The sequence below is a fragment of the Quercus suber genome, unplaced genomic scaffold, assembly GCF_002906115.3.
Source record: "Quercus suber isolate HL8 unplaced genomic scaffold, Cork oak 2.0 scaffold_292, whole genome shotgun sequence".
Lineage (NCBI taxonomy): Eukaryota > Viridiplantae > Streptophyta > Magnoliopsida > Fagales > Fagaceae > Quercus > Quercus suber.
The window spans coordinates 513,386-531,229 of record NW_027069748.1 but is presented as its reverse complement, the minus strand read 5'-3'; the positions used below and the strand labels follow the sequence as shown (position 1 = coordinate 531,229).

Here is a 17,844-nt window from a genome sequence, read left to right as displayed (position 1 = left end):
TGAGCACTGCTATTATGCACATCCATTAATGAGCAGAAGAATTGGTAGTCTATTATGCGCATTGACTTGACAATTGCTAGAGTACCATGTTAGAGAAAACAAATCAAGCTATGCAAATAGCGAAAAATTGCATTTATGTATATACCAACAGATATCCTAATAGAGAAAAAATAAGGTTAATACAAGTGGATATAGCAAGTCTAGCTATTTCACTTTAAGTAGAAAAGGAATAACATGAAAGGCAACTGCTGATTCAGAATTTGAATCCAGTACAGCATTTAAGCACCAGTTACACCACTTGGTAATTCTCTGTGATCAACTGCGTTCTTTGGGAATGCTTGGGAGGAGCTCCACCCTTCAGAGGAATGACACCTACAACCTGTAAACGGAATTTAAAGACAACTTAATACAAGGCATTGAATCATAAGAGAATAGGAGATGGTGAGTGATGAAATGAATAAAAATTAAGAGAAAAACAATTAGTAGCATATAATTCCAGACATTCTGTGGAGATTCAATGGCCCCATCTTTCTTCAATACCCATTATCATAAAAGGTGATTTAGAAAAGAAAAATGAAAAGAGAGCATCACAATAGCTAATGGCATGGGATTGGCTTCGAATTGATCAAATGACCCCAATTCCCTTTTCAACCATCTTTGGAAGAAACAAGTCAAGAATATTACATATGGTTCTACTTTAGTTAAGCAATAGATGGGTCTTCTACACGTCAGGCAAACTAAATAATTTTGACTTTAATTGAGAAGACTCTAAAATTTTTCCTGTCAAGCTTGTGTGATGTTCACTTGCATCAGACTAGAGATGCAAGCTTGCGCGATGTTCAATTACATGCTTTATAGATGGCTAATGGTAACTTATGCATTCAATTCCATTTTAGTAGTATTGAGCAAGTAAAAAAGGACATCTAAGGTTCATATATGATGTTATAAACAAGAACATACTGAATCATAAAGCACAAGAGAGCTTGATTATACTAAGTGAAACTTAAAAATTAAAAAAAATAAATAAATTGACAACTAAATAAATCAAATTATGAACTGCCCAAAATAATCTAGATATGAATTGCTATAAAGCATAGGTGCTTGTTGCAGTTAACAGGGGCAAAGCAAGTAAAGCAGAAAGCAAAACTTACAGAAAGAACCTCAAAAACATAGCCTGTAACAATATCAAATAAGAAGCAAGAGCAAACCTTAAGGTCACTGAATGTGTTAGTAGCTAAGAACTGCACAGATATGGGGAAAAATACAGATGAATCTGCTGGGGGAACAACAAACTCCATTGATCCACTGTCAAGGATTCAAAAGTGAAATATAAGAACTCTGCAAGCACTAGTATTAAAAATATATGTAGCACATAGAGTTTTGAAGAGAAAATGACACCCCCAAGATTTGCACACCTGCGGTTTGAGTCATCAATAAGAAGTATGGACCACTCCAAGATGGAATTCCTCGAGTCGTACCTGCAAGACATAAGTGGTGCATAAAATATAATGGATACAGGAAAAAACTAAAGAAGCCAAAATGTTTAAAGTTTAAACCACGAGATGTTTGGAAGATAATTTTAAATATGTTAACTATAAGCATTTTCTCAAGTTTTCTGTACAAAAAAAGAAAAGAAAAAGAAAATCTGTTCTTTTTCTTTTTTGGCACCTTCTTTTGATTATTATTTTCAATTGTGATTTTAAGATCTGAATGTGACAAATTGCTAGAGCTCTACAATTAGTTCTAGAAGTGCTTGTCTACCAAGAAAAAAAAAAATGATAAAAGCCTCTAGGTGTAGCTTGCAACTGCAAATCTGCAATGAAAAGTTTGTACCAGAGTAATGAATGGTACTCCACCGAGTAAGAATACAAACAGTCAAATCTCAATTCAAAACAATTTCACTGTAGTTTTTCCTTTTTCCCCCCTCTCAACAGTTCACTATTTTCTTTTATAGGTAAGTTACCCACACACCTCAAGGGTTTTAAACCTACGACCTCATCTTCCATCCTTTTTTGTGGGAGGAGGAAGTTTCATATGGGCCAAAGCTACTCATGCTTTTAAAACAACTTAGTACATAATGAATTTGGAGGGTTAAAGTTGAAGAAAAATGTCGGACAAAACACAATTTAAAACAGATCCACGTCAACCAAGTCTCTGGGTCCATATATGTAAATTGTGAACATCTTGTGGAAACCACCAGTATCTCACGAAATTTTAACTTTTACCAAGACATACCCTTGTTTTTGATAGGTAAGACATACCCAAGGACATAAAAAGCCTGAGTCAAGGACTTCATAGTCTATAAGCCAGTTATGGCACCCATCAGTAAACCTTCACAAATTAGAAGTTAAAATTAAAGAAAACAAAATAAACTTGAACTTCTCACCTCCATTCCCCATCAATCTGCCTAACACTTGGTGCCTCTCGAAGAGCTGGAAGAGGTACCGCGATCACAACATTTCGTAGGTCAAACATTGACGAAGCTTCATATTCAATGCTGACAAAAGTTTCATTTCCAGAAACAGAGGGCCAGCAGTTGACTGTAACATAAATTTATTTATGTAAATGATTAGAGCATACAACACAAATTGTATACTGGGAAGATGAGAAGCGTAAGGCTTTAAGTTTTTAACCCACTTGACAGTGGCACCATTGACTCGTCTGTACTTTGCATTCTCCACTTCAAAAGACCAACACCTGCTGCATCACCACCCTGACCTGTGGGAAAAGGCCTATTTGGGTCCTTCAGTCCTAGAATATTTTCATTGGCAAATAATTCTTTGTTCATGTTAGGGTGTGCCTTGAAAAGGACGCCTGGATTCCCACCAGTTTCAATCTGAAAAATAAGGCATGATATATCATAATTGCAACGAAACAAAGCATAAAATCCATGGTCACTTGTTTCAATGCAGCCAGAAACAGATATATATATATAATTTTATTATTTTTTTATATGTAAAAAAATTTATTAGAAATGAAAAATCATCGGTTACACAAGTAATATACTAGATGCTCAACATATTGTGTACTAGAGGCTCAACATTTCTAAGTTCTATCAATAAACTCTAATAAGCTTGAGCAAAAGAGACTTCCCGATGCCGACATCCAATTAAATAGAGTTTGCAGAAAATATGAAGCCAGAAATAGATTGTTACTAAATAAAAAATTCAAAGCAAGGACAAAATTTCAATTAAACTTCTGGAAAAAAAAAATGCAACTAGAGAAGTTTCTCTTGGCAACAATATTTTATTATAGTTCCTAAGATGCAAATGAAAAGTACAACCCCATTTCTATTGTTTTTACTTAGTTAGAAAAGAAAGTCCCAAGCTTAAAAAATATTTTGAAACCAAAGTACTGCTTAAATTATGCACACATGTGTACGTGCGCACACACAGAATACCTGAACCTGGATATGCCCATCTTCTTGGTTAAGAATTTGAAGTGACAATGTTCCTTGAACATCAAAGTTACTAAGTCCCCCATCTCGTTTCAGTGTCACACTGATTTTCTCCTCAACAGTCAAAGTGATGGGATCAGTAGGTGGTGGAGCAGATGATTTGGAATGGCTTGCTTTTGGCTGCACATCCTCAACAATGACTTCACCTTCTGCTTTCAAGGATTCCAAGAACTGGTTTGTCTTTTGAGATTTACCAAGCTGCATGCCAAGACCTTTTGGAGGAGCAGTGGCAGATGAAGGTGGACGACCTAAGGATGATGCATACATTGTCAAAAGTGTTCCAAGTGAGAAATACTTACCATACCAAAAACAATTCTAGAAACAGTCACCTATGTTCTGCAAAGAGGCAACTAATGTAAACCTTACACACACAGCATTGCAGTGTTACTTAAAAGAGATTACAGCACCTGTTTCTAGAGGTTGATACATTTTTTTTTTAATAAATAATCAAATGTGCTCAGAAGATTCAAATGAACAGACTGCATGTGTTATTTATCAACATCATCCATAAATCATCAAAATTGGAAGTGCCCTTGTACAATTCATGCAGATAAACTGGAACAAACCTTTAGACTTGCTAGAAAAGGAATCAATGTCAGTGCTCAATCCAAAGCCAGAACCACTTCCAAAACCACCTCCACCGCCACCAGATATGCTCATATCGCTAAAGCTACTCTCAAGTCTTCCAGAGCCCATTGACTGTATAGACATTGACCCAAACCCTCCTTTATCACCTCTGCCCTTTTCAATCTGCAGAATACATAATAAGAATTCAATAATGGATGACTTAACACAAGGGGAAACGGACAAAAAATAAGGACAGAAGCAATAACAGGTCTCTGAAATATACCTTGCTTTTGTCAATCTCACTAGCTTTGCGCTTCATAACATCCTTGGTTTCATTGATCTTACTCTGCAATACCAGTTTGTGCAACTTTTCTTCATGACTCTCCATCTCACAGTACTGCTTAACCTGTGCAACAGTTACATTTTCCTTGTGCCCAAGAGAGATGACTTCGTCAAAAGCAAAGATAAGCTCAAAAGCTGTCCTGCAAATACCTTCTTCATCTAAAGGATAAGAATATTCAGGTACCTAGAAATATTTAAGGAAAAAACTCAATGCCCCTGTTTGACATCTTTGACATGTATATCTTTTGTGAGCATCTTTAATGTAAATATCTTAAAAAGCATTGCACACCACAGAAACTTCAGAAATTGTGAACATAAAAAATTATGAAGAATACAATAGGATCAAAAGAAAAAAAAAATGGAATGCAAATAATATAAAATAATGGTTGGAGGCCAATTGGGGCATTCCATCGTCAAGTCTAGTTGATTGTCTCAAATTCAATTATGATTATTGTTATTTTCTCTAAGATAGTATGCCCCTGATACAGATATGTTTATGGTTTCAAAGTTGTATGGTTGTGTGAGACATAATCTAATACTTTCAAGATTTCATGGAATGGAGCAGCCCATTGATGCAGCCATGGAGAAAGGTCATGGCTGGTGGTTAATTTCAAACTTTCTATTTGGGAACTTTTAATTTTTACTGAGTGGGCTTATATACAACATCCAATGGAGACATGGGTTTATGTGGATTTGAAGACTAGGTGACTCAGTCACTAACATAGTGTCTAGTTTAGGAGATTCAATATGAACCATGGCAACTAAATTGCTGGGAGTGTAATGTCCAAAACGGCGAATGCCTCAGAATAAGGATATTCAATTTAGTTTATTCAAGAAGCTAACTCCAGGAATATGAAATGTCCACATTTGGTTTATTCTTTGGAACCTTACAACAGTTGTTTGTTTAATTGTTAATCTAAATTTAATAAGGATGCTACAATGTAAAATCAAATACATTGCTGAATAAATTGCCTAAAAACACACAAAATTTTTCTTTTAAAAAAACATTTACATGTTTGTCTAACAAAAAAAATTCAATTGATAATATTTTTGTCATTCAACTAAAACAGCCACATTCCCAAGCCATGGGGAAGCGGACTCTCTTTTTTTTCAATGGGAATCCACATCCTCACATAAGCAAAAATTTGTGGAAATCGATACCTATAGGCATCTTGACTCCTATAAGCCACGGACAACCAAATGTGGGAAGACCTGATAACTTGAGACGATTCCAAGGCATCCTAAAATATTCCATGACCCAAATGCCACATAAAAGTATGGGGTTAAATCAGTTTTTACTTGAGTAAAAAATTTTACCGTTACAACTTAATGTGCAATGGAGTTTCAAATTTTCGTAGACTTTTGTAATGAAATTATGTTTATTGATTGATTTACTGTCTCCTTGACTAAACATAACTAAACTCTATCTACAACACAACCAAAATCAGAAAAAAAATGATTTTCTACACTAAACCATCATCCAACAAACTTTTTTTTTTTTTGATAGGTATCATCCAACAAACTTTATTAAAGCTGTTACCCAGAATTCCCTACAACCTGAATTTATCCTAGAGTCAGTCACTCATGAATTAATGCCCAACCCACTTATAAACCCTAGTCATGCTGTCTCACCTATTGGAGCCCTTAAATTATAGTTTTCCCTAAGCTTAGCTCACCAAATCAGCATATAAATGTAGTCAGCTTACAATCTATCATACATAGATTGGCCATGTAACCTGTCAACTTAGGAGAGCTAATCCAGAGAATCTTAAGTAGTTTTGAAGCTACTGAAAGAGAGTGTAATCACATGCTTTCCAGTGTGATTGCTTGGGAAACCTAGGTGCAAGTACCTAGGCTTTTAATTTCTTTATCTTTGTTTTCCTAAAACCATCTAAATCCAAATAACCAGACCTTAAATCTTTCAATTAAACCTACAAAGAAAAAAAAATCCTAACTATATTCCAAAATCATCTTCCAGCATGCCCTAACAACTGCTAAACCTTTCTATATCAAATCATATTCCGAGGCAAATTTTAGTGCTGAAACTGAAAGTTCCTAAACTGGGATTTGGATCCATGCAAATCATGTTATAATTACAGCCACAACTTCACTATTCTCCTAAATATCCAAAATAGGTGGATCAAAAAAATCATGCTGAACTCAATACAAGAACATGAACTGGAATATATATCATCAAGAAAAGGATACAAGCTTAGATAGCAGCCTCAAAGTCTCCAAATCTTCAAGGATGTTGCTCTGTTTGTTTGTCACAAGTAGCAAGTACAAAGCTTCAATTGGTTGGTAAACGTAGCGCACATTTTCTGTCTCAACATATGTGTGTTGTTTTCCAGTTCCTACCAACTTGGGAAAAGCCGCAAGAAGACCTTCAATTCTTATACGAGACATATCCACAAACTGCCTTGAAACAAGCACTGAAAAGAAAAAAAAAAAAGGAATACAGAGCAAGGAATCAATAACAGATCCTGGTCTAGACTGAACACATCTAGGAACAGTCAGCCAAAAAAAAAAAGGCAAAAAGTATTTTCTGCCCAAAATGTAGGGAGAAAGAATCATTTCATTGATATGAAATATATATATATACATAGACACACAGATAATATCATAAATACAGCAAATACCATAGTAAACACATTTGACAACAGAAATGCTCAAGGCTCTATGATAATATGAGTTTTTTTTTCAAAATACAAATCAACCAAATTCCATAAACAACATACCATGTGGTTTGACCATAAGGAAATTGAGTACTTTTAACCAGGCTTTATTAGGAAAGTGGCTTTGAATATTGGAGTAGAACAGGATCAGTTGCGAAGATGTGTCATTGGAGTGAAGTACAGAGTTTTAAGAAAAAAGAAAAAGAAAAAGAAAAAGAAAAAGAAAAAAAGAAGCAATTTCTCTTCTAGTGGACAGTAAATAGGATGTCTTGGAGGTCACACAATCTGGTAAATTTGATATTAGTTCTTACCATTATGAAGCTTTTACAGAAAAATTTGAAGAACATATGGAAGGTAATGGTTCTGAAAGGTTGCAATCTTTGACTGGACAACTGAATGGGGGAAGATTTTTTCAATGAACAATATTCAAAATTTGGGCATAATTATAATGGATTGGTGTAATATGTAAAAGGAAAGATGAAACAGTAAATCAGCTTTGACTTCACTAAGTGGTAGCAAGACAATTTAGGTTAACTGTTTTTCTTTCAATGTTTGGGGTAAGAGGGATGATTCCATATACAGTTACTAATTTGTTTGCTTGCTGGCAATGAAATCTGACCAGTCTAAGAATATCTATTCCACTATTATGTGGATGATTTCAGGAGAAAGGAATAGCTGGACTTTTGAAGGAATTGAGTTTTCATTGGTTTCACTTAAATCTCTATTCCCGAAAACCTTGTTTGATTGGATATGCATGAAATTCTCCAAACCCGTAAAAAATAATAAAATAAAAAAGCAAAAATAATTGTAATAAATTTTGTTAGATTTATCAAAGAAAGACAGTTGATCAAGTTGGATGGTTGTTGAGAATCTTGAGATTTATAGCAAGGGAATCAAGGATTTTTTATTACTCAACTCAAAAGAAAAAGTGCAAGTGACGAGCAAAGAACTCACCTTTCCCAGACTTGCTTATGATGGAAGCCGCAAGAACAACCTATATCACAAATGAGTGTGATTAAGAAGCAATTCACACACACACACACACACACACACAAAATCCTATTCAGATAGATACTACAAATATAGGAAAAGCCAAAAAAAAAAAAGTGCCAAAAGTGAATTGAAGCAGCATCCAAACTAGGTTCAGTCTTAAACAAAAAGTTCAGGGAAAGCTTAAAGGAGAAGAACAGAGAAGAGTAGGAAATTTATCATATACTATCAAGCTTTAGACTCTCCACCTCATAATCCATGTTGTTACCTAGTTTATTTATTATTCAGTAAATGATCTGCCCTTAAGGTATAGAGTGGGGATCAAAATGTTCAAACCGGAGTAAATTTTTATTTCTAAGAAAGGAATTTGAGCATTTTGTATGTATATATCTGGAGCAGATAGATAAGAAGATCAAATTCATGCATAAGGCACAATTCTTCAAATTTAACTATTACAGAGTTCTTCAATATTTCATTTTTTATAAAGGAGCTCATATAGAGTTCATATAGGAGCCCCGCCATAGCAGAACTCAACCAACTACTTCGTGTTAATAGTAAAATAAAACATCCAGGTATCCTTGTCAATATAGGGTCGCTTCTAAATTGGTCTCTTGACTTACACCCTGAGTATTACAACAATGTCAATGTATCCCTTCTGTCAACATCCATTAGAATCTTGGTGTTAACCAACCAAAAGCAAAATTGTTTTGAACATAAAATAAGGAAAAAGAATGATGTCATTTTGAACATAAAAAAGAAAAAAACAGTGTTGTTTGTAGCCCGGTTAACAGCAAAAATGTGACAGACCAAAATAGAAGGGTTACATTTGACATCGTTTATCTGAAGGTGTAAATTGTAAGTTTAAAACTTGAAGGACTGATTTAGAAGTAACCAAAAACTAGTGTCAAGTGCATTTTAGCCAAAAAGTTTCTATACTTCTAACAGACCACCTTTCACGATAATCATGCATCACTCTATGGTAATGCAAACTTTTATGAAGATTAAAGTTCTAAGGGTGGCATTGCAGTTGAATGCAATTTTAAGCAGTAAAAATTGTTAACCATTCAAGAAAATGAAGAACTACTATGAATGATACTCTGTGTGCAGCAATGCAATATCCAGCAAAGAGACTTGTCTCATTCCACTTAATGAATTATGGAATGAAATTATATCCAAATCTCATAATTCCTTTAAGAAACAGCATTCAGAAATGAGAAAACAAAAGATTAAGAAAAATAATAATAAAGTATAAAATCTTACCATCTTGGATCTTGGTTATTCAAAACTGAGAACCGACAGAGACCAGCTGCAAAAGGCAGGCAAGAAACACTGTCTTTGTATCAAACACCTAAAGAATAAAAAATCCTCATCAACCTCACAAGTATCACAACCACTTATATAACACAAATCATACAACCAACTCTTACAAATGTGCGCACACACACACACAAATCTATATGTAGCAATAATAATCTCATGCAACGAGTATATGCATCCTCCCTCTCACTGTTTGTGAACCCCAAATCTGTTGCACACGTGCACACACATTTGTTATAGCAATTATCATCTTTTACACACGTGCACGCACACAAACACAGAGCTCAACTATAGCAATAATCATCTCAAGCAACAGAGATATAGCTTATAGCAATAATAATCTCATGCAACGGTTATATGCGTCCTCCCCCCTCACTATATATCCGATCCGACCTTCGTTAACTAACTATAGGCATCATCTTGCATACAATTTCCATTCAATTTGTCAAAATCTAACGAATTCAGAAATTCAGAATCAGATCAAGAAACATTTTCCTCCACAGAATCCAAAAAAGCTGCGAAAATATCATAATGACAATGATAATTTCAACATTACTACATCAATAATCGGCGAGGTTAAAATCTGAAAATCAAATCACGAAACTCAAAAATTACGAGCGGATCAATCCGGATAGCAAAAAAAGATCGTTTGGTAGCCGAGAAAATGTAGGAAAATGAAAGAAAAACTCACTGAAACCTAATCTCGATCTAAAATTCTGATTACCACAATTCAATCACTAGGCAAATTCTACATTGAATTGAATACTACGAAGAGAGCGCTGAGGAAAATGAAGTGAATTCTAGGAATAAAATGAGAGAAAATTCAGAGATTAAAGGGATGAGATCTGATCTGAGAAAGAGAGAGCTTACCAGCTTGATCTACTTGATACTTCGTCTTCTAAATTCTAATTCTCTTCGAGAGAGAGAGAGAGAGAGAGAGTGTGACAACGAAATCGAGTGGGAAATTTTTGTGAGGAGAAAGATAATAGGAGATTAGTTTTATGGGCTTTTTCTTGGGCCGATTATGTTATCAGACACTTTTGCATGCAAGATTGCAAGTGCAGTCCATACTATTGGGCCTTATTGGGCCAGAATTTTGGGCTAAACCTTAACGTAGACCAAATAATTTTTATTTTTATTTTAATAAATATGATCTTACTTTTAATTTATAACGCCCAATTGCTCATTATTATCCGGGTAAGGCATTGATTGATATATATATTTTTTTGGGTGTAAATGGGGTTCAAAGTTCAAGCCCAAATTTCTTATTTGATGATAAAAGCCTTTACCGATCAAGCTAATTGAAATCCACTATTTTAATTTTTTTTTTAATCAGCTAAATTCTAACTAACCCAATTCTAAAAGTTTAAAATTATAAGGGAAATTAGACCAATCTTCTTTGAGATTTCATCAAATAACACTTCTTCAAATGTTTCAAAAATGACACTTAGAAGTTGTTTGGTTCGCTGTGATGTGCCCTTGATATTAGGTACATTACGATGATATGACATTAAGGTTTTTTATTTAATTTTTTTTAACATTACCATAATTTAAAATTATAAAATATATTATATTATCTTAATCTCATCACCTTCCTAAACAATGTAATATTGTATTGAGATTACATTATTACATTAATGTAATAATGTATTTTTTTAAAAAAATTATTATATATATATGTACTAATTTTAGCAATTTTGTTCTATAAAATTACATTTTTTCCCCTTAAACAATATCATTGATTCTTTTAAGAGTAATGCTATACTCATAAACTTTTTTACAACATTTTTACAAACTGTTTTGGTAGCAACTTCTTATTGGTTCGCACATGAACCTATCACTCACATTATTTTTTTATTTATTAGTAACCACTTATTACATCAATAATTTATAATAATAATAAAAATTTGTAGCACTAGTATTTCCTCATTTTGGCGACAATAAAAAAATTTATAGATCTAAAATCTAAAACAAAATATACAAGCCAAAAAAAAAAAAAAAATATACAAGGAAACTTATAAAAAAAAAAAAAAATCCCAAAAAAGAGAAGAAGAAAACTTACAAAAATTAAAGTACAATTTCAAATAATAAATATGGATCGTTTACTCTACAAATATTATATTTTCTGAATTATGCATTTTTGTACACACTTGCTAAATTCGTGTTTTATTTTTTATTTATTTTATTTATTTTTACGTATACACAACGCATAACTATCATCACTCTTTGATTAGACCATACAAGAAAAATTCTGCCTAACTTTTCCTCACGAGTCTGAGCACTAAAAATATTCGGTCCTCAGAGACAGAAATTCCTAAATTCTGACCATGGAGATGGAGGGTCCTCTTGTGGCTTCAATTGCCCGAAAGACTTCTTGTTACAAATATCCTTCTCCCCTCACAATCTATGCGACAAGGCAGTAAGGCGCTCTCCATTTTCATTTGAAGACAAAATGCCAATAACTTTCCGTGTGGACTTCAGCATACCAATGCATGAAAAAGCAATTCTCATGGTTGAAATGTAGAAAAGTTCTCCTTTTATGTGGGGCAAAACTTTGTGTAGTGCTCCATTGCACTTGATTGGTTATGTTGAACACAAGTCAACCTTTGTAGTTCACAACCTATACGGCTATACCATTTTAAGTGCTATACTATATAGAGGTTTATGTTTAAGGAGGCCTTAAACTAGAAAGTAGAAACCAATGGGTATTATTTCCTTCATTCTTTTCCATACTTCCATAATATTTTTATTCTCCAAAGTCTCCTTTACACTAGATAGCATTACTACATCCCAATTTATCAGTGAAGAAAACACCTTAGTTTCCCAAGATGGAACCTTCGAACTGGGTTTTTTCAGTTCTGGTAGTTCCAACAATCAATACTTGGGAATATGGTACAAGAATATCCCAGTTAAAACCATTGTTTGGGTTGCAAATCGACTCAACCCGATCAATGACTCCTCTGGCTTGTTGATGATAAACGATAGTACATGCAGTGTTGTGGTTATGAGTCGGAATAACAGTGTTGTTGTTTGGTCTACAAAAGCACGAAACCAAGCCAAGAATCCGGTGTTAAAGCTCCTGGACACTGGAAATCTTGTACTAACAGTAACAGATGAGAAAGACGAAAATTCAAGAATCACCTTGTGGGAAAGTTTCGACTATCCGACTGATACATTTTTACCAGGAATGAAGCTGGGATGGGACTTAAAGAAAGGTGTTAACTGGTCTTTTACAGCATGGAAGAAACCAGATGATCCATCTCCTGGAGATTTCACCTATGGGATATTAGAAATGGGAATTCATTCATATCCTGAAGCATATATTTGGAAAGGCAACAAAAAATTCTACCGTACTGGTCCATGGAATGGCCTTAGGTTCAGTGGTTCACCAGATTTAAACCCCAATCCAGTTTATAATTACAACTTTGTCTCTGATGAGAATGAAGTGTACTACACGTACACCCTCAAAAATATGTCTCTAATCTCAAGAGTAGTGGTGAACCAAACCACCCATACTCGTGATCGCTATACATGGATTGAAGCAGAGAAAGTTTGGAAGGTTTATTCAACAAGACCTAGGGACTACTGTGACAGTTATGGCCTTTGTGGAGCCAACGGAAATTGTGTCCTTACTGCATCACCAGTCTGCCAATGTCTAAAAGCATTCAAGCCTAAATCACCAGAATTGTGGAGCTTAATGGAGTGGTCTCAAGGCTGTGTACGCAATAAACCATTGAGCTGCCATACAGATGGGTTTGTTAAATTTGTTGAATTGAAATTGCCAGATACTACATATTCTTGGGTGAACAAAAGTATGAGCCTTGATGAATGCAGGGTCAAATGCTTGAACAACTGCACCTGTATGGCTTATACAAACTCGGATATCAGCGAAGGAGGTAGTGGCTGTGCCATCTGGTTTGGTGATTTAATGGATATTAGACAATTTCCAGCAGGTGGGCAAGATCTATATATCAGAATGTCGGCTTCAGAGCAACTAGGTGTGGGGTTACTTTTGGCTTTAAATTACTTTTTCCAGCATGCTTTCCATTCAGTTTCTATTTTGTTTGTTTTGTTAGAATAATGGTTAAATAATTAAATTTTATTATTTTCTAGTTGGTCATCATAGAAATGATCATATATGGTAAATTGTTTCCTATTGCTTAATGTGATGTCTTTGAAGAGAAAGAAATAGTAGGTGTTTTGAAGATAATGAGAAATCTGTACCAGACCTCAAAATTTTTTTCATTAGGACTTTATTAGATTGGTTGGCTACTTTGCGAAACCAATCATATTCTTCCTTTCTTGATTTTCTTGATTCTTATAATTTTTGTTGACCCCTTGTACATTCCCTGTGTACTAAGGTATCCATTTTGTTGATATCAATAAAATTTATTACTTATCAAAAATTTTATTTTTATTTTTTATTTTCTAATAGTTTAAGCTATTGGGACAATCAGTAATTTATCATGATATTAGAGTCAATGAAACTAAGTTCGAACCTTGTTTTTACTCTATTTTCTATTTAAAAAGTTAAAATCTCAAGTGTTAGACCCACATGTGAAGCGAAGTGTTCGAAAAAAGGTTAAATGATTAAGCTTAAGCTTTGTAATTCAACATTTTGTAACAACTTAACTTTTTAAATTTATAATGTTTAATGCTTCTCTTGCCTTTTCATATCTTTTAGCTGTATTCTAACTATATTACCTTTGCTGTGTCAAATTCAATTATGAAGAAAAAAGACAGGGTACTAAGATCAAGATTGCAGTGACAGCTGCTGCTGCCCTTGCTGTAGTTTCTGGAACACTCTTAGTTGGCTTTTATATTTGCAGAATCAGGACAAACTTAAAAGGTAAATAACTTCACTATGACAATGAGTTAAAAGGCTTTTTTTTTATAGACAATCAGGACAATGAGTTATGAATCTACTTAAAAGGCTTTTTTTATTTATTTATTTATAAATGGAATCTATTAATAATATAAACAGAATCAACTTATTCCCATCTCATAATACAATATTTTGGACTAGGATTATCATGATGTATGATATAATTTTGTTCAAAGTTTGTCAGTGCTTTGCAAAACAATTTCACGAATTGAGCCTTGGCACTGTCATCAGACTACGCAAACTTGGGCAATTTGTTGCTTGGTGAATGGTATGATATGGACCTTTAATGAACTTGAATTCCATGTGGACATTCTTGAACAGGTTGGCTTGTGGCTTACACCTATAAGGCCTTCATCCACTCATCGTGTTATCCTTAATTACTGAGCAAAAGTAAAAAAAAAAAACAAAATACTGGATTCCAACTTCCAAGTGGACATTCTTGAATATATAGGCCAGGGTGCTCATTTTAGTATACATCTGTTGGAATGGTTAAATTAGCAAGATGCTTATTAGACTTGGCCTGGTCTTAATTGATACAAGTTGAATTTTAAAAGCTTTTCAAGTTTGATTAGCACAGTTTTTATTATGTTAATGGTACCTCGATATCTTTTAAGTCACTATATAAGCATAACTCTGTTCATATTGCAATGTATTGGATTCAGTTTCATTTTAATTTCATTGCTCAAGTTGGATAGTATCTTTCTGGTAGAAAGAATCTGCATTTTTTTTTTTGATAAACTTCAATGCATTCACAAGAAGGAAAAGAATAAAAGGGGTAAGCAACCTTACAGATTGCCGCCAAGGCAGGGGGAAGATTACCATTATTGAAAAAACAAGAGTGTTTAGAGGCCAGAGCAAATTTTGCAGCTGCGTGGGCTGCAGAATTGCGGTTCCTCTTTTCCCACACAAAAGAGCAGGAATTAAAGAAAACAGCTAGGGAAACAGCATTAGAGACGGTGGTCTGGATGTGCCAGTTGACAGGATGGGTAGGAGAAGAATCTGCGTGTATAAATCATTATTATTGCTGCTATGATAGAAATTTAGTAATCTGAGATTTTGGTTATTATTGCAGCTAAACTAAACCCTGTCATTCTCAATTTCATGTTTCTTTCATATCTCAGTTCTTTCCCTCTGTTTTTGTTTTTGTTTTATAAATTTCTTTTCCATTTCAGCAAAAAAGGAGCCAAATGGAACTATAAGTCATCAGAACAATGAAGATCAAAAGGAAGACCTTGAGCTCCCTTTCTTAGACCTATCCACAGTAGTTGGTGCCACTGACAACTTTGCACTCAACAACAAGCTTGGTGAAGGTGGTTTTGGACCTGTTTACAAGGTAAACTTGTGATATGCTTGTACAAAAAAGTGACAGATGATGAGACAATCTTTTATTTTGTTTCTGTTACAGATTTTAGAAATCTTTCTGCACATGAGAATTTCAGGGCATACTAGAAGACGGACAAGAAATTGCTATCAAGAGGCTTTCAAGGAGTTCTGGACAAGGATTGAATGAGTTCAAGAATGAAGTAAGATTGATTGCCAAGCTTCAACACCGGAATCTTGTAAAGCTTGTTGGTTGTTGCATTCAAGGAGAAGAGAAAATGCTGGTTTATGAATACATGCCCAATAAAAGTCTAGACTCCTTCATTTTTGGTTTGTATCCACAAACCTAATACATTTAAGCTAGTGTAACTAAGTTATCAATATTTCATAAAATATAAAAAATTTCCAATTTTGGCTGAAATTTAGGGATATATAATTAACTTAAACTTGAAACTTACTAGATCAAACAAAAAGTAAACTGTTAGATTGGTCCATGCGCTTCCATATTACATGCGGAATTGCTCGGGGGCTTCAATATCTTCATCAAGATTCCAGATTGAGAATCATACATAGAGATCTCAAAGCAAGTAATGTTTTACTTGATAGTGAGATGAATCCTAAAATTTCAGATTTTGGAGTAGCCAGAACTTTTGGAGGAGATCAGTTAGAAGGAAACACAAATAGAGTGGTTGGAACTTAGTAAGTATATCATAACATGCTCTTAACGTAAATCTACTTTCTTTCCTAATTAGTCTTTCTCACTTAAAACTACTGATATCCTGTAGTGGTTATATGGCGCCAGAATATGCTTTTGATGGGCTATTCTCAACAAAATCTGATGTCTTTAGTTTTTGGATTTTGTTGCTTGAGATCATAAGTGGGAAGAGAAGCAAAGGGTTTTATCATCCACAAATCAGCTATAACCTTATTGGATATGTAAGTTTCAAGTAGTTGATTTCTTATCAAGATATGTAGTAGAAACATTGTTTTTGTATTCTAAGCCTACATACATCCAATTTCATATGTTGTTGACTATTTCAGTAATGATGAAAAATTGGTGTCTCTAACAGAATTGTTTAAAATTTTTAGGCATGGAGACTGTGGAATGAGGGAAGGCCATTAGAATTGACTGATGAATGCTTAGGACAATCGTCCACATTGTCTGAGGTTCTCCGTTGCATCCATATTAGCCTCTTGTGTGTGCAACAGCGTCCTGAGGATAGGCCTAGCATGTCATCTGTGATTGTGATGTTGGGCAGTGAGGGTGCATTGCCTCAGCCCAAACAACCTGGTTTCTTCTTGGAAAAAGATTCAAATGAAGCACATTGTTTCTCAAGTAAGCAGGAACCATCTTCAACCAATGAAATAACAATTACATTATTGGAGGCTCGGTAAGAACTTTGTACTAAAAAAACTCATAGAGAATTGTCGATACAGAATCAAGTTTGATTATAATCTGTAATCATTTCCTACATTCAAGTAAGCTATGTCAATTCTATTGGTACCTAAGTACCTTTAATTATTTGGACTTGTGAAGAGAGCACTGAGGAAAATGAGAGAAAATTCAGAGATATAGGTGGTTGAGATCTGAGTTAAGAAAGAGAGCTTAACCGGCTTGATCCAAATTCTAATTCTCTTGCTGTCTTACACACAGAGAGACTGAGATGAAAGAGTGACAACAAAAACAAGTGGAAAATTTTTAGGAAAGGAGAAAGATATAATAGTATGGTTTTATGGAGTCCAAATCTTCTGTCTTATTTTTCTTGCTCCACTCTATACTCTACCAATAAATACTTGTCACGTGTTCACCTAATTAATTAAATACTATCATTATTGACTTATTAATACTACAGTTATTAATTAATAGTAGTATTTAATTAATTAGGTGAACATGTGGCAAGTATTTATTGGTGGAGTATAGAGTAGAGCAGGAAAAGTGGGACAGAAGATTTGGATTTGGTTTTATGTGCTTTTTTCTGGGCCAAGTACCAAACAATTGCGATTTCTTGGGCCAGTATTTTGGGCTACATATTCTAAATACTAATTTGGATTAGATAATTTTAATCTTCTCAATCCAAGAAATCTAATTCCAAAAGGTAAATAAATTTTAATTAGTTCAACTGGTAAAATTTCTTGTCATCGAAACCGGTGTCCAAATTTACTCTCTCCATCCCAAATTGTAAGTCCTCCATTCTATTTTGGGATGTCCAGTAATGAAGTTCTCTTTACAAAATTAATAAATAAAATTTCTATTTTACCTTTTACTTTATTTAAAAAGACAAAGTCATTCT

General features: G+C 34.1%; 2 protein-coding genes across 4 annotated transcripts; one reads left to right on the top strand and one right to left on the bottom strand.

Annotated features, from left to right (window-relative positions):
* Positions 1 to 29: 29 nt before the first annotated feature.
* Positions 30 to 10,326, bottom strand: LOC112015721 (coatomer subunit delta). 3 transcript variants are annotated; one of them, XM_065782174.1, is made up of 13 exons: positions 10,219 to 10,326; positions 9,292 to 9,379; positions 7,996 to 8,035; positions 6,575 to 6,798; positions 4,308 to 4,550; positions 4,024 to 4,207; positions 3,401 to 3,705; positions 2,638 to 2,836; positions 2,387 to 2,540; positions 1,416 to 1,478; positions 1,209 to 1,305; positions 253 to 379; positions 30 to 222 (listed from the first exon to the last, which is right to left on the bottom strand). In XM_065782174.1, the coding sequence occupies exons 2-12, from the start codon at positions 9,292 to 9,294 to the stop codon at positions 290 to 292; spliced, it is 1,602 nt and encodes a 533-aa protein (XP_065638246.1). In that variant the 5' UTR covers positions 9,295 to 9,379; positions 10,219 to 10,326; the 3' UTR covers positions 30 to 222; positions 253 to 289. The 3 variants fall into 3 exon arrangements, with proteins under 3 accessions (XP_065638246.1, XP_023903915.2, XP_023903917.2); XM_024048147.2 differs by having other exon boundaries at positions 30 to 379; XM_024048149.2 differs by having other exon boundaries at positions 30 to 379; positions 9,292 to 9,337; positions 10,219 to 10,304.
* Positions 10,327 to 12,224: 1,898 nt separating this feature from the next.
* On the top strand, positions 12,225 to 17,057 carry LOC112015730 (G-type lectin S-receptor-like serine/threonine-protein kinase At4g27290). The gene is made up of 7 exons (XM_024048162.2): positions 12,225 to 13,346; positions 14,081 to 14,197; positions 15,406 to 15,566; positions 15,673 to 15,883; positions 16,015 to 16,252; positions 16,339 to 16,489; positions 16,643 to 17,057. Exons 1-7 carry the CDS (start codon positions 12,320 to 12,322, stop codon positions 16,946 to 16,948), a joined length of 2,211 nt encoding a protein of 736 aa, XP_023903930.2. The 5' UTR covers positions 12,225 to 12,319; the 3' UTR covers positions 16,949 to 17,057.
* Positions 17,058 to 17,844: the final 787 nt, after the last annotated feature.